This window comes from Mustelus asterias, chromosome 21, assembly GCF_964213995.1.
Source record: "Mustelus asterias chromosome 21, sMusAst1.hap1.1, whole genome shotgun sequence".
Lineage (NCBI taxonomy): Eukaryota > Metazoa > Chordata > Chondrichthyes > Carcharhiniformes > Triakidae > Mustelus > Mustelus asterias.
Window position 1 is genome coordinate 19,588,612 of NC_135821.1, and position 24,924 is coordinate 19,613,535.

Here is a 24,924-nt window from a genome sequence, read left to right on the forward strand (position 1 = left end):
GAATAGGGCCTGAGTGGGATTGTGGTTGGTGCAGACTTGATGGGCCGAATGGCCTCCTTCTACATTGTAGGAATTCTATGAATTCAGTTCAGAGAACATAGAACATAGAACATTACAGCGCGGTACAGGCCTTCGGCCCTCGATGTTGCGCCGACCAGTGGAACCAATCTAAAGCCCCTCTAATCTACACGATTCCAATATCATCCATATGTTTATCCAATAACCATTTGAATGCTCTTAATGTTGACGAGTCCACTACTGCTGCAGGCAGGGCATTCCACGCCCTTACTACTCTCTGAGTAAAGAACCTACCTCTAACATCTGTCCTATATCTCTCACCCCTCAATTTAAAGCTATGTCCCCTCGTGTTAGCCATCACCATCCGAGGAAAAAAGGCTTTCACTATCCACCCTATCTAATCCTCTGATCATCTTGTATGCCTCTATTAAGTCGCCTCTTAACCTTCTTCTCTCTAACGAAAACAACCTCAAGCCCCTCAGCCTTTCCTCATACGATTTTCCCACCATACCAGGCAACATCCTGTAAATCTCCTCTGCACCCTTTCCAATGCTTCCACATCTTTCCCATAATGCGGCGACCAGAACTGTACGCAATACTCCAAGTGCGGCCGCACCAGAGTTTTGTACAGTTGCAGCATGACCTCCTGGCTCCGAAACTCAATCCCTCTACCAATAAAAGCTAACACACCGTACGCCTTCTTAACAACCCTATCAACCTGGGTGCCAACTTTCAGGGATCTGTGCACATGGACACCCAGATCCCTCTGTTCATCCACACTATCAAGTATCTTACCATTAGCCCAGTACTCTGTATTCCTGTTACTCCTTCCAAAGTGAATCACCTCACACTTTTCCGCATTGAACTCCATTTGCCACCTCTCAGCCCAGCTCTGCAGCTTACCTATGTCCCTCTGTAACCTGCCACTTCCCTCTGCACTGTCCACAACTCCACCGACTTTAGTGTCATCCGCAAATTTACTAATCCATCCTACGCCCTCATCCAGGTCATTAATAAACATGACAAACAGTATCAACTTATACACTTGTGTTCTGCGATCCTAAGCTATGGCTACCAATTAAAATGAAGGTTCACCAAACTGATTCCTGGGATTGGGATTGGACAGGTTGGACCTGCATCCATTGGAGATTGAGAGGTGATCTTATTGATACATTATAGATTCTGAAGGGATTGGACAGGGTGGATGGTGAGAGGATGTTTTCCCATGTGGGAGAGACTGGAACTAGGGGACACAAATAAGGGGTTTCCCATTTAAGGTGGAGATTAAGAGAATTTCTTTCTCTCAGAGAGTGGTGAATCTCTGGAACTCTCTTCCCCAGACAGCAGTGGGGGCAGGGTCGATTAATATTTTTAAGGCAGAGTTAGATAGATTCTTGATTAACAAGGAGGTCAAAGGTTATCGGGGGTCGGCAGGAATGTGGAGTTGAGGCCACAATCAGATTGGCCAGTATCTTATTGAAGGGCAGAGCAGGATCGAGGGGCCTACTCCTGTTCTTAACTTGTTTGTCTGGGGAGCAAGGTGAAAGCCAAATCAAGTCAGGAGTGTGATGGAAGACTCCCCACTTGCCTGGATGGGAGCAGCTCCAACAACACACAAGAAGCTCGACACCATCCAAGACAAAGCAGCCCACTTGATTGGCACCACATCTACAAACATTCACTCCCTCCACCACCGACGCTCAGTAGCAGCAGTGTGTACCGTCTACAAGATGCACTGCAGCAATTCACCAAAGATCCTTAGGCAGCACCTTCCAAACCCACGACCACTTCCATCTAGAAGGACAAGGGCAGCAGATACATGGGAACACCACCACCTGCAAGTTCCCCTCCAAGCCACTCACCATCCTGACTTGGAAATATATCGCCGTTCCTTCACTGTCGCTGGATCAAAATCCTGGAACTCCCTCCCTAATGGCAGTGTGGATCAACCCACAGCACGTGGACTGCAGCGATTCAAGAAGGCAGCTCACCACCACCTTCTCAAGGGCAAGTAGAGATGCGCAATAAATGCTGGCCCAGCCAGCGACGCCCATGCCCCATGAATTAATTTTTTTTTAAATTCTCTGCTCGCCTGGGCATACGTGTGGTCAGATGTTGTCAAACGAGCAAATGCTGCTCTTCCGTCCAGGAGGATTCGCCTTTCCCACACAAAATCCGCACTGGTTTAAAAAGCTTCAACTCTCAAACCTCTTCCTGTCTGCCGAGAGGTAGCACGGTGGTGCAGTGGTTAGCACTGCTGCCTCACAGTGCCAGGGACCCGGGTTCAATTCCGGCCTCGGGTCACTGTCTGTGCGGAGTTTGCATGTTCTCCCTGTGTCTGCGTGGGTTTCCTCCGGGTGCTCCGGTTTCCTCCCACAGTCCAAAGATGTGTGGGTTAGGTGGATTGACCGTGCTAAAATTGCCCGGTAGTGTCAGGGGGACTAGCTAGGGTAAAAACATGGGGTTATGGGGATAGGGCCTGGGTGGGATTGTGGTCGGTGCAGACTCGATGGGCCGAATGGCCTCTTTCTGCACTGTAGGATTCTATAATTCTATGAAGTCACGGATCTGAAACGTTGACTCAGATTTCTCTCTCCACAAACATGGGCCGGCTGGGCTGTGTGTTTTCCACCCTCTGTATTTCTTTGCAGGGAGGCCCAATGGAAATCAACCCTCCAGTGCCAATGCTGCCTTGGCTGGGAAAAGGGGCACTGTTGTAAATGAAAATCTAAAAGAGGATGCAGGAGCAACGGAACTGGGGCGGATGGGGGGGTGATAAAGTTATCCCAAAGGCATCTGGGATCCTGGGCTTTATTGAGGCATAGAGTTCAGAAACAGATGGTATTTTAAAAATACTCTCTCAACTTTAACTAGATTACTGAGTCCAATTCTGATAGAAAGGATGTGAAAGCATTGAGAGAGGGCGCAGAAAAGAATTGTGAAGGGTGGTACCGGGGCTGAATTTGGATGTTTGGAGCGGTCTTCCTGAGAGGCAGGTTGTATCGAGGACACAGTCAAAAGGGAATATGATTGCAATCGGAAAAGAGGGTCTGTGCGAGGTTATGGGCAATGGGACTGGATAAAATGTTCTTTCAGACAGCCAGTGCAGACTTGATGGGCCGAATGGTCTTCTTACGCACTGTAATGATTCTATGATGAGGGACTTGCTTCAGTTATATGGATAGCTTGTTTGCCGAAGAGAAGGAACGGTTGAGAAGAGATATGGGAGAGGCGATTAAAATCATGAAGTGGGTCTAGACGGAGCAGAAAGAGAGAGACATTATTCAAGGAGCAAAGCACACACAGACTCAAGGTGATTGGCAAAAGTGCTGAAGGTGAGACGAGGAAAAATATTTTCACACAGCGAGTGGTTAGGATCTGGAATGTACTGTCTGAGAGTGTGGTGGAGACAGATTCACACAGCGAGTGGTTAGGATCTGGAATGTACTGTCTGAGAGTGTGGTGGAGACAGATTCACACAGCGAGTCGTTAGGATCGGGAATGCACTGTCTGAGAGTGTGGTGGAGACAGATTCACACAGCGAGTGGTTAGGATCTGGAATGCACTGTCTGAGAGTGTGGTGGAGAGAGATTCACACAGTGAGTGGTTAGGATCTCGAATGCACTGTCTGAGAGCATGGTGGAGACAGAGTCACACAGCAAGTGGTGATTAACTGGATCGGGATGTGAAGCAAGTTTGGAGGGCTATGAGGAAATGGTGGGAAGTGGGACAAGTTAAATTGCTCTCGCAGGGCCCCAGCAGGGATCGCCTCAATGTCAAAGTCAAATGGACTCCCCGAGTGAGCTCCGGAAAGTCTTATCCCTCCATTGAATATATTTCCATGAAGATATTTACAGCCAGTGAACTCTATATGAACTGCAGGCGAGTACGGCAGTCAACCTGTGGTCATCATGGTGCAGTAAACAGCAACAACATGTGTGATGGGGTTTATTAGGCTTTGCTGGTTGTGATAATACATGTTGGTCAGGATCCCACAACCCACCTGCTCATCTTCAAATAGTAGCCCACAATTCACTGCAAAGCAATCTCAGTGCCAAAGACCACAAGTTAACCAATGTTCTCTTTGGGCCACAGTTCCAGAGCTGTGGCTCGCTGGAGATTATAAAGCAGTGCGAGAAATAGTTAAAATCTGTTCCTGTTGGCTTAATGCCTGTGTGTGAGAAAACACATCAATGTAAGAAAACACATCAATGTAAGAAATGGTTTGAAGATGACTGCAGCCTTGATGCTAAGCACTCACGGACTCTGAATTTACTCCATCGCAGTGAAGGCCTTTCCTCTTGGGGCAACATGGTGGCACAGTGGTTAGCACTGCTGCCTCACAGCGCCAGGGACCTGGGTTCGATTCCCGGCTTGGGTTACTGTCTGTGCGGAGTCTGCACTTTCTCCCCGTGTTTATGAGTGTTTCCTCCGGGTGCTCCAATTTCCTCCCACAGTCCAAAGATGTGCAGGTTAGGTTGATTGGCTCTGCTAAATTGCCCCTTGGCAGGGGGACTAGCAGGATAAATATGTGGAGCAATGGGTATGGGCCCTGGGTGGTATTGTTGTCAGTGCAGGATTGATGGGCTGAATGGCCTCTTTCTGTACTATAGGGTTTCTATGAATTTCCCCTTGGCCTGCTTTGCTCCAAAGAGAGAAATTGCAGTTTTGTCCAAGGCTGAATCTAACTGAAGTTCTTCATCCCTGGTATCATTTTAGCAAACCTCCTCTCTGCCCTCTGCAAATACTTTATCATCCTTGCTGAAGTGTGGTGCTCAGGATTGGACACAATACTCCAACTGAGGCCCAATCCCACAGTAAACAATTCATTCCGTTATTTAAAAAAAAATTCTTGCAAACCACTGAACATTATTTCTGGGAGGGAGGAGACTTAAAGTGTCATCGAATTTTTTTGACACAAGGTTTCACCAAACGTCAGGTCAGGCCAGGCCACACAGGTCTACATCTAGCTGGGCAGATAGATGTCGCCTTGGTTTAATATCTTACCTCTGCTCCCATATTCGCACACCATCATGATTTTGCAATCAGGACTGCGATAATTTGCCAACATTCTTGTTCAAGGTACAGAATTCCTTTGGGTAATTTAAACTCCATGAACTTTTGACCCTTCCTCTAATGAAAAAACCCAGCCTGTTATATTAACCACAAATTTCTGCTTGCTGTTCCAGTCTGCAGGTACAACAGGTGATCAAGAAGGCAAATGGGGTGTTGGCCTATATTGCGAGGGGGATAGAATATAAAAGCAGGGATGTCTTGATGCACCTGTACAGGGCATTGGTGAGGCCGCAGATGGAATACTGTGTGCAGTATTGGTCCCCTTATATGAGGAAGGATATATTGGCATTGGAGGGAGTGCAGAGAAGGTTCAGCAGGTTGATACCGGAGATGAGGGGTTTGGATTATGAGGAGAGGCTGAGGAGATTGGGTTTGTACTCGTTGGAGTTTAGAAGGATGGGGAGGGGGGATCTCATGGAGACTTATAAGATAATGCGGGGGCTGGATAGGGTGGAGGCGGAGAGATTCTTTCCACTTAGTAAGGAAGTTAAAACTAGAGGACACAGCCTCAAAATAAAGGGGGGTCGGTTTAAGACAGAGTTGAGGAGGAACTTCTTCTCCCAGAGGGTGGTGAATCTCTGGAATTCTCTGCCCACTGAGGTGGTGGAGGCTACCTCGCTGAATATGTTTAAAGCGCGGATGGATGGATTCCTGAGCGGTAAGGGAATTAAGGGTTATGGGGATCAGGCGGGTAAGTGGTACTGATCCACGTCAGATCAGCCATGATCTTATTGAATGGCGGGGCAGGCTCGAGGGGCTAGATGGCCTACTCCTGCTCCTATTTCTTATGTTCTTATGTTAACAGAAAACTGGCACGGAACAGAATGGTTTGAGACTTTGGATATGGTAACTGATAACAAATGAGGAGGAGACCCTTTTTAATGGGGTCTGGGAACCCAAAGGAGCAAGCCTTACGATTGTACGTTGGCAGGCATATGGAGTTAGGCCACAGACAGGCTGGCAGTGGTTAGCATTGCTGCCTCACAGCACCAGGGACCCGGGTTCAATTCCATCCCAAATGGTGATGGGGAGAGTCCAGAACTAGGAGTCATAGTTTGAGAATAAGTGGGGGTGGGGGGGGTAAACCTTTTAGGACTGAGGTGAGGAGAAATTTCTTCACCCATAGGGTGGCAAGTGCGGAATTCACTACCACAGCAAGTAGTGGAGGCCAAAGCGTTGCGTGATTGCAAGAAATTATGATGTGGAGATGCCAGTGTCGGATGGGAGTGGGCACAGTAAGAAGTTTCACAACACCAGGTTAAAGTCCAACAGGTTTATTTGGAATCACGAGCAAGAAATTAGTTGTAGCTCTTGCGGCTAAAGGGATACAGAGGGAAGGTGGGATCAGGATATGGAATATGATCAGCCATGATCAAAATGAATGAGGGAGCAGGCTCGAAGGGCTGAATGGCCTCCTCCTGCTTCTATTTTCTATGGTTCTGTCTTTAGGTGCATGTTCTCCAAGTGCCTGAGTGGGTTTCCTCCGGGTGCTCCAGTTTCCTCCCACGGCCCAAAGACGTGTAAATTAGGTGGATTGGCTATGTCAAACCTCTCTTTAGTTCCCCAAGATGTATAGGTTAGGGGGATTAGTGGGGCAAATGCATGAGGTTATGGGGGAAGAGGCTGTGGGTGAGATGCTGTCGGCGAGTCAGTGCAGATGGGCCGAATGGCCTCCTGCTGAGCTGTGGGGATTTTATGATCAGCCACAATCTCGTTAATCAGAACATGCTCGTAGGGCCGAATGGCCTTCTCCTGTTCCTATTACAGGCACAAGTCAATGACAACTAATTGATTTGATCGTCACTCCCAGGATTAAGGATCTTGTTGTTTGAGTACTTTGAAATGCATTCCATAGTCGTGAGTGTTGTCTATTGTTGTTCAGTAATTTAACGGAGTATTTAATAATCTTTATCCCACTATCAATAACACTAAAACAGACTATTTGGTGAGTTTGTCTGTGGGAGATTGCAGTGTCCACATTACAGTATATTATTTATTAGTGTCACAAGTAGGTTTGCATTAACATTACAATGAAGTTACTGTGAGAATCCTCTCGTCGCCACGCTCCAGCATCACTTTGGGTACACCGAGGGAGTATTTAGCATAGCCAATGCACCTAACCAACACATCTTTGGACTGTGGGAGGAAACCGGAACACCTGGAGGAAACCCACACAGACACGGGGAGAACGTGCAGACTCCATATAGACAGTGACCCAAGCTGGGTTCCTGGCGCTGTGAGGCAGCAGGGCTAACCACTGTGCCACCGTGCTGCCCTTCTTCAATGTTACGGAGGGTCTCTCTCTCTCTCCCAATGTCTGCGTGGTGGCGAAAGTGCAAACTCCACACAGAATGACCAGAGGCCGGAATCGAACCTGGGTCCCTGGAGCTATGAGGCAGCAATGCTAACCATTGTGTTTGGCTTGGAACAGCTGGCCGTTAAGGTTTATACTGTATCATGCTTAAAATTTGTAATTGGTAGAAGTTATAGTTTAACTGTGTTCTTAAATAAACTTTACTTGATAAAAAAGTTTCCTAGTGGGTCACCCGAAATGAAACATCTTGGGCTTACCCGTGCCAAATACAGGAGTGCAAAACTTATGGTCTCGGCTGACTTTGTAAAGCACCTTGGGAGTTTCAGACCTGGCTCATAACACATTTTAATCTAAAAAAAATTAAAATAGGTACTACACACAAGCAGCTCCAATTTTCATGCTTTTAATACAAACTTAAAAAAGATCCGGAACATTATAAACTATACAGCTCTGACCTCACCTACAACAAATCTGCAAAAAACATTTTAGCATCAAGCAAGTATTGCACAATGTTCCAAAGTAGAAAATTGGGATATTTTTCAGTCTACAATAAAGGAATTTTGCATCCGCTTTCCTGAACAGAAAATAACCATTCCTTTCGAAAAAGTAAAATGTACATAATTTGAAAAAATCCTGCCATCGATTCTTTTTTCTGAAGCATACAATGTCAACACCTCTTCGTTTTCAATTTTTTTTGAAAAAATAATTTGTTGCATATGAAATCTGAAATGAAATTAATGTACATTAGAAATATATACTCTTAACCTTTACAAACATCTTAAATCATTCAAGCGAAGGAAACCAAAAAAAGGGGAGAGAAAAAAAAAGAAACTTAAGATTCTGATCGGTTAGTGCCAAATTCATTAATTAAAAAATAAAACCAATGTTCAAGTAAAGAAAGGTTAACATCTGCATAATACATCACCTCAATGAAGAACACTTGTTGGGGAGGGGTGGGGGGGGGGGGGAAGAGAATGGGGAAAGGGTGTTGGGTGGGGCAAACTAAAGCAAATCAAAAAAACAGCAAAAAAATTACAATTCATCAACCTCTCTCTCTCTCCCACCCCCACACACATTCCCCCCCCCCCCGCCCCCACCTCAGAAACCACATGAAAGAGGGATGCCATTTCGTCATTCAGAAATTGAAACAGAATGTGCCCCCTGCCCCCCACTCCACCCCCAAATATTCTTCTCTCCTCCACCACCCACCTTAAATTTTGTTCACATCTTTCAGATAACAAGTACAGAAGGAAACCTCTTGACGCCAGCACCAGCCTTGGTGGCGACAGAGCTTCACTGGCTTCCACCCCTCCCCCCCTAGGCAGTTACAAACTCACCATCGAGGCCAGATGGAGACAGAGACTCCACACTCTAATCTGGTGGAAGACTCCCCTTCTGCCTTGCAGTTAGCAAGTCTGAATGACTCAGGACGAAGTAACCATCACTCATTTGGACAGAGTGTGGGGGCAAGGGGGCAGGGAAAGAAGGGGTTGGGTCAGAAACTTAGCGGCTACTCTTAGGCTGCCACTTCAGTCACGAGCCCCCAAAGCCGAGGGTTCACATCTGCCTCCTGTTGGATAGGTGGTTGCCCGGTTCTGCGCTGCTCTTACTCTAACCCCATTGCCCCAGCAAATTAGGGCAGAATTCTTCTACGTGGCAAATGACACGTAGCCAGAGAGAGTCTACCATTTTGCAGCCTGGCCCACCTTTCTGGGACACTACGCTTGCCTCAATACTAGCGTGGAGAAACGCCGGTGAAGTCTGAATGGTCAGCAGGCATCAACAGGCCACAGAGGAATTGTTTTCACTTTAAAAAAAAAAGCCAAGAGTTCAATATAGAGAAGGTGAAGAGCAAAATTTGCAATGGTCCTTTACCCACCACTATTCTCACCAGGTATTAGCCACCCCCTAACAAAGTGCTGACAATACAGTAACTCGAGAACTCTATTCCACTCATAGCAACACAACTTTCTTCTTTTTTTACATAAAGGCATTAACTTGGACCTATTAGTGTTTAAATGCAACCTTTTTTTTGTAAACTGATGCAGTAGGTGCTCATCTCCAATTTCTAAACCACCTGAAATTTCACACTGCACTCCCAACAGATCGGGGAGAGCAGGGCAAAGCAAGTCACTTTGGTCTTGGGGTGGCAGGAGGAGGAGGAGAGATTTTGGTAGGAGAGAGATGGTCAGTGGATACCAACTAATTTTCCCTTCTGCAATAACCAGTTTCATAAGTGGTTAACTATTAGAGCGTTTTATGTTGGCATAAGGGTGTGTGTGTGCGCGTACGCACGCGCAACTACAGCAAGAGGCATAGGAAAACCACATCAGCTTAAAGATCCATTGATGCAGCTCCACACTGGAGCTGATGATTATTAGGTAGAGGTTGCAATAGCAGTACAGCTGGGTCAGCGTATGGGTGAATCTAACTGTAGGTGGCTCAGCCCAGAGCACTCCACCCAAGATGGAAAATCTGGGACAGTAACCGAGCGGATTATAAAGCATTCTGCTCGAGATTCCTTGTCTGATTATCCTTGATCATTTTACTCGAACATGGGACCTACTGGTGGTCATTTTAATGCACAAGGAAGGCTTCTTAATAAACTCTGGACTCTGTCACTACAATTTATTATAAACATGGAATAACTTAAAAGGTTTAGCCTGTCTTTTCAGGTTTTGATATAGTACCCACAATCGCAATGAAAGAGTTCTTTTTTTAAAGTGGCTAATTTCATTTCAGTGTCGAGGGAAAATGATTCCAAGCCAGGCTGAAACACAGCACTAATGACCCAGAAATTCAACGTTTCAGAACCATTTTAATGCTCGGACCATTATATAAACATTGGACTCATTTACCCACAGCAGGTTGCAAAACAACAGTCCAATTGCTGTCACCTGACGGTAATGCAGGTCCATGGATATGGAGCTGGTTGGTGGGTGCAGATCACTAGTGCAGCAACGAGGCGGGAGAATGGTGCAGGGCAGCACCTGGCCTGCTCACAGCGAGGGAAGCCACAAGCTGGACAGGAGTGTCACTTCCTCATAGTGCTGAATGCAAGTCACACTGGGCTACTTGCAGACATGTTCTAGTGTTCAGTGCAACTGGGCCATTTGCAAAAGATCCAAGAGCTGGGTTTTGGCCAGCGATGGCTGGGGTTTGCCCTCCCAGCCCCGAGGACAGTGCTCCGGCCTGGAACACGTTCCACGTCTACAGCTCACAAGCCTCTGGCAAGCCTCACTAAGATTGGACCCAGCTATTTCTCCCATTTCAGCTGTGTTGCTTAGGTGGGACACAATAAGGAAAACTGCACAATTCTCTCAGTGGGGGGGGAAAAAAAAAATCAAGAGATCTCCTTACATTATTTCCAACAACCTCCAACAGAACAATGCTGGGAAAGGTCTAGGAGTAGATTGTCTCCTTTGTCAGAGGAGTGGTTTGGAGCAAGAACAGCAAGCTAAACAAGCCTGGCCCAGGCCCAGAGTCTCACTCCAACTCTCCTGAATCGGCAGTGTATTAAACTGCACAGTACAAACTATTCACAACTGGCTGGCAGATACCAAAGTCCAACACAGAATTTTACCCACCCACCCATTATTCCTCCTGAAGCACTCTCTTCACTGGTACCTATTTCAGACATGCTCTCGGAATAATTTAAATCGATTCTGTGTTCGGAACGAGCTGCTTTCGGAGATTGGTGAGTGGGTTCGATATGGCTTGCGGGGAGCAGGAAAGCTATTACGAGGTCAAGGATACTCTGGATGAATGGAGGATGCCCAACATCTTATGGGTTACAAAAAGGTCCTCCAGCATATTTGTATTACATATGCAAGTGTTTCGTTAGATATGCCAAAAATCAGATAGATGTTTCCCCACATGGGAATCAACTAATTAATTAACCTTTCTAACAAACATTTTAGTTTGGTCAAATATCGCAACCGCAGCAAAGATTAAATCAGCAAAGCTCCGAAGTATTGGGATAAAATATTTAGCGAGCCGCTAATCTCATCACTGGCATCCCCTATTCATCTTTGCATTGGAAACACCAAGCAGGTCAGCTAGGACAGGTTTTTTAAAAAAACATATCAATTTAAATATTGCTCACTGTCTCAAGGACATTGCATGAGTTCCCAAGTGTTATTTGTTGCTGCAAATTGTAAAAAGATAGTAAACACTGCTGCACACATTCACCCGTGTTTAGCTGTAGTGACTGATCAAGCTTCATGGTTTTGTCATACAGGAATCACTCGGGGGGGGGGGGGGGGGGGGGGGGGGTCTGCACAGGTGATACAGACCACCCCTGGAGTTCAAAGCCGACAGACATGACTAGTCTCTCTAACATTCCCCACGCACCCCATGACACTCCAGTTACAGGATTAGGTGCAAGCTGATTGAAGTGTTGCTGAGGGCTGTGCAAAACTCCAGGCTGCAGCGAGCCATCACAACAAGCACAGCTGAAACTCTGCACGTTTGGTAAATTCAACACAACCGCTCTAAACAAAAAAGGGGAGGGTGGGTCGTGTTCTCAGGAGTTGGACATTTGACTGAACGGCATTCATTAGCTCGGCTTGCAGCAAGGGCTGGGAACCAGTTTCTGAAACTCCAGCGCTTCCAGAAAGGGTCTACGCGCTCACACGAAAAGCACCGACCTCGGACAGACATATTCCACTATTCCTTACGGGCAAAGGAAAAGGTGGGTTTTCGGATTGTCATTTCACAAATGAACAGGGACGCGGCAGCTTTATTTGCAAGAATTCAATACTGGGTTTGTAAACTGAAGAGAATGCAGCACCTCAATGCCCAACATACAGGTCACTACGATCAGTAAAAGGTGCTGACCACCAGTGGGATACAGCATCACAACTCTAATTTGGTCACTTTCATACTTTCTACAGGGAGAGATCCTACTCTCACACCAGACGTGGACGCGTGGTGCGAACCTGGTACATTACCAGGTGGCTATACACAAAGCTTGAGCAGCAAAGGACCCAATGTGCAGCAGGGTTTAAACAGATAACAGTTCATGTACCTAATTACTGATCAGCTTCAGGTAGGATCACCGAACACCCTCCCTGGCTGCACAGTTACTCAAGTCCTCTGATGTTTTCTGATCTTTTCCCCATTCACCATTTCAAATTGCCCCATGCAGTCAAGGCGAACGGTCCCCTAGCATCCACAAGATGTACGTTTCCCCATATTTGATACTTTCCCCTCCCATCACCTAAACATCAGATTGGTGTTTTGCGGCGACCCTTTGACCGGGATCATGCTCTTTGCCTGGCAGGGAAAAGGGGGTGAACAGCACAGCTCAGAGCCTGACTGTAAACATCAGAGATGACACAACAGAAAGTATTCCAAAAAAAAACACACCAGTGGCTAGGATGCAAACAAACACCCCATTATAACATCTCAAACAGCTATTGTCGTCAAGTGCACACTTCACCAAACCTGCAGCATATTGGGACAGTCAGAGGCTCTCAGTTAGACACAGGGTACTGTAGATCTTCAACGTAGAACGTGAACCAGTTAGCGCAACGCGATGTAGTAATCAGTCCATATAGCAGGATCCACAGTACGTGCCACAGCATCACAAAGATAAGTTTTTTTTTGCTAGTTGCCATAGTACAGTAGTAATCCGAATTAGAAGATTAGCTTGGATGAAGAACTTCAAAGCCCTTTAACACCAAGATGACAGGTTCTGTTGCAGTTCAGAGCAAGGTGTCGTTGCTGGCGAAACTCGGATTTTTTTTTTTAAAAAAAAGGGAAGGAGGGATGGCAAGGGCAAACAAGGCAAATGTCAAGACTCTGGACAACCAGTTTGAACTGGTTTAGACAGACAAGACAGACATACACACACTCATTGCAGTAAAATGCTATTTTGGCAGAATTCTGCTTCACTATGAACCTGCCAAACTTAATTGTCAGTCATGGCTTCCCATCCTGTAGCAATATAGCAACAAATAGTGTAAAATGTGTGTGCCCAGCAACCCTGATCCAGCTGCTACTTACAGTGCAAAATTAAATACAGAAATACTGGCACAGGTGTGAGGTAATGCCCCAAATCTAAACTGCCGTGAGAAACTGAAAACTGCCAGTTACATACCGTGACCTTTATTTTACTCAAATTTGGAGTATTCCAATATTTCAGTATTCCACTTTTCTTTAAAGATTGACTTCTGATGCCCTGCTTCCCTCAAGGGAAGAGTATAGATTCTCAACAAAGAAAAAAAACAAGTTACGTTTAACTCTGAAAAACCCACAACTTCCCAATGGATTGCATGAGTGCGACTTGAACAACTTCAAAAATAAAAGTGTGAAAACTTAGGAGATGAACACTGTTGAGACTGCAAGTGGGGTTTGGAGGTTTAAATGTTAATCTGTTCCCAAAGTGCTCTTCAACACAGTGTCTTAGTGTTGGCCTTCTCTGAGTTCTATGTATAGAAAGGATTCTTCACTAAATATATTAGTTAGCCAAGACAACTGGCTGAAATGGCTGGTTAGGATACTGCATGGTGTTCAAGTTGAAGTCAAGTCCTTCCACAAACGGGGTCTTCTCGCCCAGGTTGTTGTTGTTGTAGATTGGTGGCACCTCAAAGGCATTAGGGAACGGAGCCGGGCCGGAGGATGACTGGTTTTCATTCTCGAAATACAAGCTCAATGAACCGGGGTACACAAACTCCTTGGCGTTGGGAGAGAGGGAGGATGGCGGCATCTGGCTGCTTCCAAGGACCAGTGAGTGCATTGATGTGGACAACCCCTTCTGCTTCATCAAGCCGTTGGTCGGGGAGCGAGCCATTCTCCGGCCTCCAGTTTTCATCTTGGTGGACCCAAATTTGGTGGCAGCAAAGGCTGCAGTGGTGAATGTGATTGGCTGAGTTGACCTCGGGATGAAGGTGGGGCTTACAGAATTCCCAAAAGATGGAGAAGGGGAATTGGACAAAGAGTTGCCCTGGTCAGTGATGGGTGTGAAAACTTGGGCCTCTGGGTTAAAGCTGCTCTTTATCTCCTTGTCCAGTTCTGCACTGTTTTCATTGTCATCCATGTAAAGGACCTTCACAGCCCCTTTCTCACCAATTTGATACGATACCTCAAACGGGTCAATCCAGAGGCTCAATTCTTGAGGAACGTTAGCCCGAATATCTTCAATATCCAACCCACTTCTCCTTGTGGCCTGCTCAACTATGGGGTCCACAGTTTCTCCAATATGGACACACCTGTAACCGGATCCTTTCAGGGGCTTTTCTGGGTACCAGTGGCCCTCATATTTCTGTTTTAGCAACCGCTCCAGCTCCTCCCCAAAGAGATCTGCACGTCGCCGGGGTAATTTGTTATACAAATAGGAGATGATGAAATTTAAAGCCACTTTGATCTCCAAATGCATCCTTGATGTATGGTGACGGGGGCAAGGCAGTGGTAGAAAGAACTTCAAATCTTCACACACAATCCCTTGAAAAAAGAAAAGCAGCAATTAGTTCACATATATTGGTACAGACATTTCCTGTGTGCAACCACCAAGCTTTAATAAACAACCGTGCGGTGGCTTTGTATTTACTTCACATGACTCAAAAGGAGTTTATGATTCGATTACAATACTATAGATGCTGGAAATCTGTACTAAAGAAAATGCTGGAAAGACTCTGCAAGTCTGGCACTGTGGAGACGCCAGCGTTGGACTGGGGTAAACACAGTAAGAGTTTTAACAACACCAGGTTAAAGTCCAACAGGTTTATTTGCTACCAAATAAACCTGTTGGACTTTAACCTGGTGTTGTTAAAACTCTTACTGTGGAGACAAACAGAGTTAATGTTGAGTCCTTCAGAACTGTCAAGGGGTAGGTGGATTATGTAGTTGGAGAAAGAGGTGGAGCAGAATAGTTTAAAGTTCATTTATTAATTGATTTATTATTGTCACATGTATTAGTATACAGTGAAATGTATGGTTTCTTGCACGCTATACAGACAAAGCATACCGTTCATAGAGAAGGAAAGGAGAGAGTGCAGAATGTAGTGTTACAGTCATAGCTAGGGTGCAGAGAAAGATCAACTTCGTGCAAGGTAAGTCCATTCAAAAGTCTGATGGCAGCAGGGAAGAAGCTGTTCGAGTCGGTTGGTACATGACCTCAGACTTTTGTATCTTTTACCTAACGGAAGAAGGTGGAAGAGAGAATGTCCGGGATGTGTGGGGTCCTTGATTATGCTGGCTGCTTTGCTGCAGCAGCAGGAAGTGTAGACAGAGTCAATGGAAGGGAGGCTGGTTTGCGTGATGGACTGGGCTACATTCACAACCTTTTGTAGTTTCGTGCGGTCTTGGGCAGAGTAGGAGCCATACCAAGCTGTGATACAACCAGAAAGAATGCTTTCTATGGTTTCTATAAGTGTCATGAGTAGGCTTACATTAACACTAATGAAATTACTGAACATCCCCTAGTCGCCACACTCCGGCACCTGTTCGGGTACACTGCGGGAGAATTTAGCATGGCCAATACACCGAACCAGCACATCTTTCAGACTGTGGGAGGAAACTGGAACACCCGGAAAAAACTCACACAGATATGGGGAGAACGTGCACAGTGACCCAAGCCAGGAATTGAATCTGGGTCCCTGGCACTGTCAACCACTGTGCTACCCAAGAATAGGTCAGGCATAGTTGGGAGCATTTAACAAAGATGTCATGGGCACAAGATAAATGAAGTGTTAAAGACTAAAGGTGGTGCTAATAATGGCATAAAGATCAGGTAGCAGAACGTGATTAGGTTGGGGGTTTGTATCTAGCTTCAAGTCAGTCAGGACACCAGGATTTAGTTAGCAAAGGTGAAGATCACATCTACATCAAGAGGCAGGATGGAAATAAGATTAGCTTGTGCGACTCACTAAATGAGATACGGGTAACAGAATGTAGGGAGCAGGTCACTGCCATCTCTGTCTAGTCAACCCATCCTACACTACTTCCTGGGGGGTCGAAGGAAACAAAAGCAGGAAAACTGGGGAGCAAAGAAAAAGGAACCAGCAGTACATGTCCCCGCTTTGGCTGACTGGTACTTAAACGATACAGGAAAATGTTACTCCTTGCAGCATAAGTGGTTAAGGCAGGGGGGAGGGAGGGTGGGGGGGGGGGGGGGGGGGGGGGGGGGTTTAATAAAAAGTGCGCTCAAAATCATGAAAGGGTTGATGGAGTAAATAAGACAAAATTGTCTCCTGTGACAGAAAGATTGGTAAGTGGAGGACACAGATTTCAAGTAATTGGCAAATAAACCGAAAGGGAGATGAGATTACTTTGTGCAGCAGGTTTGCAAGTTCTGGAATGCACCCCCTAATTGGATAAATACTTGGAGAGGAAAAATGTGCAGAGCTGTGGGAAGAGAGAAGGAAAAGTGGGACCAATTGGACAACTCTTTCAAGGACCCAGTGCAGGCACTGCCAGCTGAATGCTCCGTGTTGAACATTATGATACTAATCAGTCTTAACTACATCCACCCAGAGTGACAAGACATGTAATCACCAATGTTTCACCCTCCCGCTGTACAGTTCAAAATGTTCTTTCTGGATTCACTCATGTTCAGACAGACAAATTGGTCACTTTAGTGTTCAAGTCAAGATTGTACAAAAACTCAGTTGGCATTGTTACACCTCGTGAAACTCTGAGCAACAGCACCGACTAATTGAGAAACAATTCTTAGGCCCTGACACCCTCAGCAAATTCTTAATTTAAGCAAATTAAAAATGAGAATTTTCTACTTGCAACAGACAGGAGTAGGCAGTTATTAAATCCGGGAAATAAACTTGCAAAATAGAACATAGAACAGTACAGGCCCTTCGGCCCTCGATGTTGTGCCGAGCTTTGTCCGAAACCAAGATCAAGCTATCCCACTCCCTATCATCCTGGTGTGCTCCATGTGCCTATCCAATAACCGCTTGAAAGTTCCTAAAGTGTCCAACTCCACTATCACAGCAGGCAGTCCATTCCACACCCCAGCCACTCTCTGAGTAAAGAATCTACCTCGTACATCCCTCCTATATCTCCCACCATGAACCTTATAGTTATGCCCCCTAGTAACAGCTGCATTCACCCAAGGAAATAGTCTCTGAACGTCCACTCTATCTAGATAGGTTGGGGGGAGGGGATCGAGACGAGGTGACCGAGGAAGTTAGCTCGCAAACAGAGAAGGGTTATAGACGGTGCAAGAGGGAGGATGGACGGGGGATAGAGAAGGGGAGAGCTCAGGCCAAAGGATTGAGATGTGTTTACTTTAATGCAAGGAGTATAGTGAATAAAGGGGATGAGCTCAGAGCGTGGATCGATGCCTGGAAGTATGATGTGGTGGCCATTACAGAGACTTGGATGTCTCAGGGACAGGACTGGATACTACAGGTGCCAGGATTCAGATGTTTCAGGAAGGACAGGGAGGGAGGCAAGAGAGGGGTGGGGTGGCACTGCTGATCAGGGATAGTGTCACAGCTGTAGAGAAGGTGTATGCTGTGGAGGGATTGTCTACAGAATCTCTGTGGGTGGAAGTTCGGAGTGGGAAGGGGTCGATCACTTTGCTGGGTGTTTTCTATAGGCCGCCCAATAGTAACAGGGAGGTGGAGGAGCAGATAGGGAAACAGATCCTGGAGAGTTGCAATAATAGCAGAGTTGTTGTGATGGGAGACTTTAATTTCCCAAACATAGATTGGAATATCCCTAGGGTAAGGGGATTGGATGGGGAGGAGTTCGTTAGGTGTGTTCAGGAGGGTTTCCTGACACAGCATGTGGACAAGCCTACAAGAGGAGAGGCTGTACTTGATCTGATACTGACCAATGAGCCTGGACAGGTGTCATGTCTCTCAGTGGGAGAGCATCTTGGGGATAGCGATCATAACTATCTCCTTTATGCTTGCATTGGAAAAAGAGAGGATCAGGCAAGCTAGGAAAGCGTTTATATGGAGTAAGGGGAAATATGAAGACAAAGCAGCAAATTAGAGGAGTAAATTGGAAGGAGGTATTCTCAGGGAAATGTACTGAAGAGAGGTGGCAGTTTTTCAAGGAATGTCTGTCTAGAGTTCTACAGGGCAACGTTCCGAGCAGACAGGGAGGAGTTGGTAGGTTAAAGGAACCGTGGTGCACGAAAGCTGTGCGGGACCTAGTCGAGAAGAAAAGGAAAGCGTACAAAAGAGAGCTTGGCGAAGATAGGGATCTAGATGAGTATATGGCTTGTAGGAAGGGACTAAAGGAGGAAATTAGGAGAGCCAGAAGGGGTCACGAGAAGGCCTTGGCAGGTAGGATTAAGGAAAACCCCAAGGCGTTCTATAAATATGTGGAGAGTAAAAGGATGAGACGTGAAGGAATAGGGCCTATAAAAGGTGAAGGCGGGAAAATCTGTACAGAACCAGTAGAAATGGCAGAGGTGCTTAATGAGTATTTTGCCTCGGTTTTCACAGAGAAGGACCTGGGTGGATGTCCTGCGGGCTTGCGGTGGACTGAAAGGATTGAGTATGTGGACTTTAAGAGGTTGTGCTGGAATCTTTGAATGGCATCAAGATAGATAAGTGTCCGGGTCCGGATGGGATGTACCCCAGGTTACTGTGGGAAGCGAGGGAAGAGATTGCAGAGCCTCTGGCGAAGATCTTTGCGTCGTCAATGGAGATGGGAGAGGTGCCGGAGGATTGCGGATGCGGTTCCTATTTTCAAGGGGAATAGGGATAACCCAGGAAATTACCGACCGGTGAGTCTAACCTCAGTCGTTGGTAAGCTGATGGAGAAGATCCTGAGGGACAAGATTTATGAGCATTTAGAGAGGTTTAGTATGCTCAAGAACACTCAGCATGGCTTTGTCAAAGGCAGATCGTGCCTTACGAGCCTGGTGGAGTTCTTCGAAAATGTGACTAAACACATTGACGAAGGGAAAGCGGTAGATGTGGTTTATATGGATTTTAGCAAGGCGTTCGATAAGGTCCCCCATGCAAGGCTTCTAGAAAAAAAGAGAGGGCATGGGATCCAAGGGGCTGCTGCCCTGTGGATCCAGAACTGGCTGGCCCAAAGGAGGCAGAGAGTGGGTATAGATGGGTCTTTTTCTAAATGGAGGTCGGTCACCAGTGGTGTGCCCCAGGGATCTGTTCTGGGACCCTTGCTGTTTGTCATTTTCATAAATGACCTGGATGAGGAAGTGGAGGGATGGGTTGGTAAGTTTGCCGACGACACGAAGGTTGGTGGGGTTGTGGATAGTCTGGAGGGATGTCAGAAGTTACAGAGGGACATAGATAGGATGCAAGACTGGGCGGAGAAGTGGCAGATGGACTTCAACCCAGATAAATGTGTAGTGGTCCATTTTGGCAGGTCAAATGGGATGAAGGAGTACAATATAAAGGGAAAGACACTTAGTACTGTAGAGGATCAGAAGGACCTTGGGGTCCGGGTCCATAGGACTCTGAAATCGGCCCCGCAGGTGGAGGAGGTGGTTAAGAAGGCATACGGTGTGCTGGCCTTTATCAATCGAGGGATTGAGTTTAGGAGTCCGGGATAATGATGCAGCTATATAAGACCCTCGTCAGACCCCACTTGGAGTACTGTGCTCAGTTCTGGTCGCCTCATTACAGGAAGGATGTGGAAAAGATCGAAAGGGTGGAGAGGAGATTTACGAAGATGTTGCCTGGATTGAATGGCATGCCTTATGAGGATAGGCTGAGGGAGCTCGGTCTTTTCTCCTTGGAGAGACGTAGGATGAGAGGAGACCGAATATAGGTATACAAGATGTTGAGAGGCATAGATCAGGTGGACTCTGAGGCTACTTCCCAGGGTGGAAATGGCTGCTACGAGAGGACACAGGTTTAAGGTGCTGGGGGGGTAGGTACAGGGGAGATGTTAGGGGTAAGTTTTTCACACAGAGGGTGGTGGGCAAGTGGAATCAGCTGCCATCAGTGGTGGTGGAGGCAAACTCAATAGGGTCTTTTAAGAGACTCCTGGATGAGTACCTGGGACTTAATAGGACGGAGGGTTATAGGTAGGCCTAAAAAGGTAGGGATATGTTCGGCACAACTTGTGGGGCCGAAGGGCCTGTTTTGTGCTGTAGTTTTTCTATGTTTCTATCTATCCCCCTCATCATCTTATAAACCTCTATTAAGTCTCCCCTCAGCCTCCTCCGCTCCAGGGAGAAAAGCCCTAGCTCCCTCAACCTTTCCTCATAAGACCTACCCTCCAAACCAGGCAGCATCCTGATAAATCTCCTTTGCACTCTTTCCAATGCTTCCACGTCCTTCCTATAGTGAGGTGACCAGAACTGCACACAATATTCCAAATGTGGTCTCACCAAGGTCCTGTACAATTGCAGCATAACCCCACGGCTCTTAAACTCCAACCCCCTGTTAATAAACACTAACACACTATAGGCCTTCACGGCTCTATCCACCCAAGTGGCAACTTTCAGAGATCTGTGGATATGAACCCCAAGATCTCTCTGTTCCGCCACATTCCTTAGAACCCTACCGTTGACCCCGTAATCCGCATTCAAATTTGTCCTACCAAAATGAATCACCTCGCACTTATCAGTGTTAAACTCCATCTGCCATTTTTCGGCCCAACTCTACATCTTATCAATGCCGCTTTGCAGCCTACAACAGCCCTCCACCTCATCCACTACTCCACCAATCTTGGTGTCATCAGCAAATTTACTGACCCACCCTTCAGCCCCCTCCTCCAAGTCATTGATAAAAATCACAAATAGCAGAGGACCCAGCACTCATCCCTGTGGTACACCGCTGGTAACTGGTCTCCAGTCTGAAAATTTTCCATCCACCACCACCCTCTGTCTTCGATCAGATAGCCAGTTACTTATCCAATCGGCCAAATTTCCCTCTATCCCACACCTCCTTACTTTCTTCATGAGCCGATCATGGGGGACCTTATCAAACGCCTTACTAAAATCCATGTATATGACATAAACTGCTCTCCCTTCATCAACACACTTAGTTACCTCCTCAAAGAATTCAATCAAATTTGTCAGGCAAGACTTGCCCTTCACGAATTCGTGTTGACTATCACGGATTAAGCTGCATCTTTCCAAATGGTCGTAAATCCTATCCCTCAGGTCCTTTTCCATTAACTTACCGACCACCGAAGACTAACCAGCCTATAATAAAATCTTGATCATTAATGTTAAGCTGCTTGACTCTGCTGCTGCGCAGAGTAATTTACTAACTCTGTACTCAACCCAACAAGAAACGCTTCCTTTCCTAATGAAAATTCCTCTACCTGACAATGGGACCTGATGCTGTAAGGGAGACAGATTCTGTGGACTGCAACCTTGGACCAACAAGTCTCGCAGTAAGTGGTGCTTGTATTAAATATTAAGATCTGGAGTGCGAATAGGTGTCAGCAGGGACAGTGCATTACTGGTGATATCATATAATAGTGATGATGGGTGCATTGCAATGTTCCAAAATGCTACTGCTTTGCGAGAGGCTTGTGCCAAGTCTGCTTGCATCTTGCAAGCCCATCTGTCTGATGGGCTGTCCTTTAGCCAGCAGCAGCCAGTTCCAAGTAACTAGATTAAATACGTTCACAGCCAAGCAAGGCAACATGTTGGTGCGAGTTGGGCGCTTTCCTGTTCTTCCCCACATGAGTTTCTAACTCACTGTTGAAGCTAGCAGGCTTGCCAAAGATCAGGCTGAGAAAATCTGATGGTGCAGGCCAGGTTTATAAAGCCAGATCCTGGTGCAGTACAAGTAGAGGCCGGGACCAGGTCACTCTTGTGCATCAGCGCAAGGCAGCTTAAGGAAGGAAATTAAAAACAAGTTAGGAGGACTGTGCAGTGACACACAAAGCCATTGTACTCCCAACTTTCCATATGGAGAAATTCTCATACAAAGTCACAATGGTGGAGGAGTCTTAGGGTAGCCAGCATTGCACTAAGATAGAATCAAATGGAGAACAGCTTGTAGAATGCCATTTGTGAAGGTTGAAGCCACCTCGGCAGAATGTTAAAACTGCACAGAGACAGGAGAAGAATTAAACAACTAGTCTGCAGCCCAACAAATGTTAAATTCACATCTTAAATGGTGGTTCCTTCCGCCTCAGACTGCAACAGGAATCAGTTTCCATACAATAACTGCTGATAGAAGGCACCGAGCTAAAGCCTGGCCTTCTCCAGGCAACCAGCCCTGATTAGGGCATCACTGCCCGGGGTCTGGACCAGTTGGGGTTTGAAACGTTGGGTTACAAGGAAACACAAAAACGAGCTTCTCATCAATTCTTCACGGAGGAAAATCTGCAGATCAGTGTTGCATTGAGCGCTGTTACTAACAGCCTGCACTTGTTAGCATGCCTTGTTTCACAGCATGGAAGCGGAAAAAAGCTTTGTAGATACCACCTGGAATGCGATGCTCTACAGCGGAATGCATGTCCTAGGACTCGTGCTCCAAAACATCCACAGTGGAAGATCTGATAGATCAGTGTAATTTCCCCATGTAATGACTCGGGTGTTAATAGGGTAGATGCACGACTAGAGATACAACGGCACATTGGGGACTACAAAATTGCCTGCAGTCAGTCACACTCCTACTTTACACTTAATCTAACCAGGCATTGAAGAACAATGAGGCATATGGATGTTGAGCTATTTACCAAGAACAAGTTTGGCACTAGAATATATTTAAGCCGCTCGCACTGCAATACTGAGCAAGTAATTGCCAAGTTGAATATAATTCGTTAAGCGTTCACCTTGAAGGCCAAACCTATATGCAAGCCGAGTACATGTGGCATTCATTTAGTGGAAAACAATTTGAATGTAGGATTAGCACCCAGAAATATTCTAACATCGTACCCTGCAGCGTCACAAATGTAGACCCACATCTTGGCTTAACCGTTGCCATTGTTCACAACCCAAACTACAAAATTAGTTTGTATTAAAAAATTTCCTGAGATTAAAAGCATTTGAACCCAACTACTGCTCTGTTTTCAAACATTTAAATTGAGAAGAGTCACGCTGGCGGTTGCATAAATATTTATACACTGCTTAAAATTCCGGCAGCAACATCCTCGATATTTCCAGCATCGTGTTGATTAAACAGCAAGGCAATTCTGTGCTGAGCTTGTTCTCAGCCACAGCAGCTACAACTGGTCTCAGCATCTGGGATGTGGCAGGGGTCAGCCAAGGAAGGGTCTGCCTCGCTTCATACTCAGTGACCGTGCTGGAAATTGCCAAGGTGAATGTATCGATGCCACCACATTTAACGCCCGTCAGCCATGTGGAACTTAGCCACAGGCTCTTTGACTATAAAAGGGCATCACAGCAGAGCACAGTACTGCCCTCGCCCTTTCCCAAGCCCATTGCAGAAAGCGGCACTTGTGCCGACAAAACAGTGTACAGCTGAACACAATGGTGCCAGGGTTTAAAGGATTAAATTAAGACAGGTCACAAAAAGGGTGGCACAGTGGCTAGCACTGCTGACCTCTCAACGCCAGGGACCAGAGTTTGATCGCGGCCTTGGCTGACTGTGGAGTTTGCACGTTTTCCCTGTGTCGGTGTGGGTTTCCTCCGCATGCTCTAGTTTTCTCCAACGGGAGTGGGGGCGCTCTTTGAGAGTTGGTGCAGACTCAAATGGGCGGTGGGGATTCTACAGTTCTAAACTTGGCCTGTATTCGAGCTTAGAAGGTTCAATCAGGGATGATCCAATTGAGGTGCTTAATGTGATAAATGGATTCAATAGGGTAAATACAGCTGATCTATTTCCTCTGATGGAGGGCATAGATCCAACCCATTTAGTAGAGAAATGAAGCAGCACTGTTTCCCCAAAGCGTAGCAGAAATCACAAACTCTCTCCCAGGACAGCCGTGGATTCTTTGATTCGATTTATTGTCACATGTTTTAGTATACAGTGAGAAGTATTGTTTCTTGCACACTGTACAGACAAAGCATACCGTACATAAAGGAAAGGAGAGAGTGCAGAGTGTAGTGCTGCTAGGGTGTAGAGAACGATCAACTTAATACATACGAGTGCAAAAGATAGAATTAGAGGGTATGCTGGGCACAGCTTGCAAGAAGCCATCTTAGATTCTGGGGATTAATTTTGGGCAGCACAGTGGCACAATGGTTAGCGTTGCTGTCTCTCAGCACCAGGGACCCAGGTCCAATTGCAGCCTTGGGTCACTATCTGTGCAGAGTCTGCACATTCTCCACATGTCTGCATGGGTTTCCTCCAGGTGCTACGGTTTCCTCCCACACTCCAAAGATGTGCGGGTCAGGTTGATTGGTCAAGCTAAATTGCCCCTTAGTGTCAGGGGGATTAGCAGGGTAAATAGGTGGGGGGGTGAAGGGGTGGGATTGTGGTCGATGCAGACTCAATGGGCCAAATGGCCTCCTTCTGCACTGTAGGGATTCTATCAATTGAAATTTTCAAGATGGAGAGATAATGTTTATCAATGGACATCACACAAAGGCAGGTTAGCGGAGTGGAGGTAGACAGCAGCAAAGATGTAACTGAATAGCCTTCTCCTGTTGCTATAATGAACAAACTGATGCAATGTCACACTTTCCTAAGCCAAAG

General features: G+C 46.3%; 1 protein-coding gene across 13 annotated transcripts in view; it reads right to left on the reverse strand.

Moving 5' to 3' along the window:
* Positions 1–7,795: 7,795 nt before the first annotated feature.
* LOC144509186 (protein Tob2-like) overlaps positions 7,796–24,924 on the reverse strand; it is a 40,856-nt gene continuing 23,727 nt past the window's right edge. For 6 of the 13 annotated variants that reach the window (XM_078237628.1, XM_078237630.1, XM_078237633.1 and 3 more), the window contains one exon: positions 7,796–14,854. In XM_078237628.1, the coding sequence (XP_078093754.1) occupies positions 13,872–14,789 (918 nt within the window). In that variant the 5' untranslated portion in view covers positions 14,790–14,854 and the 3' untranslated portion in view covers positions 7,796–13,871. The remainder of the gene's footprint in view (positions 14,855–24,924) is intronic. The other 7 variants (XR_013500410.1, XR_013500408.1, XR_013500409.1 and 4 more) reach the window with 3 other exon arrangements.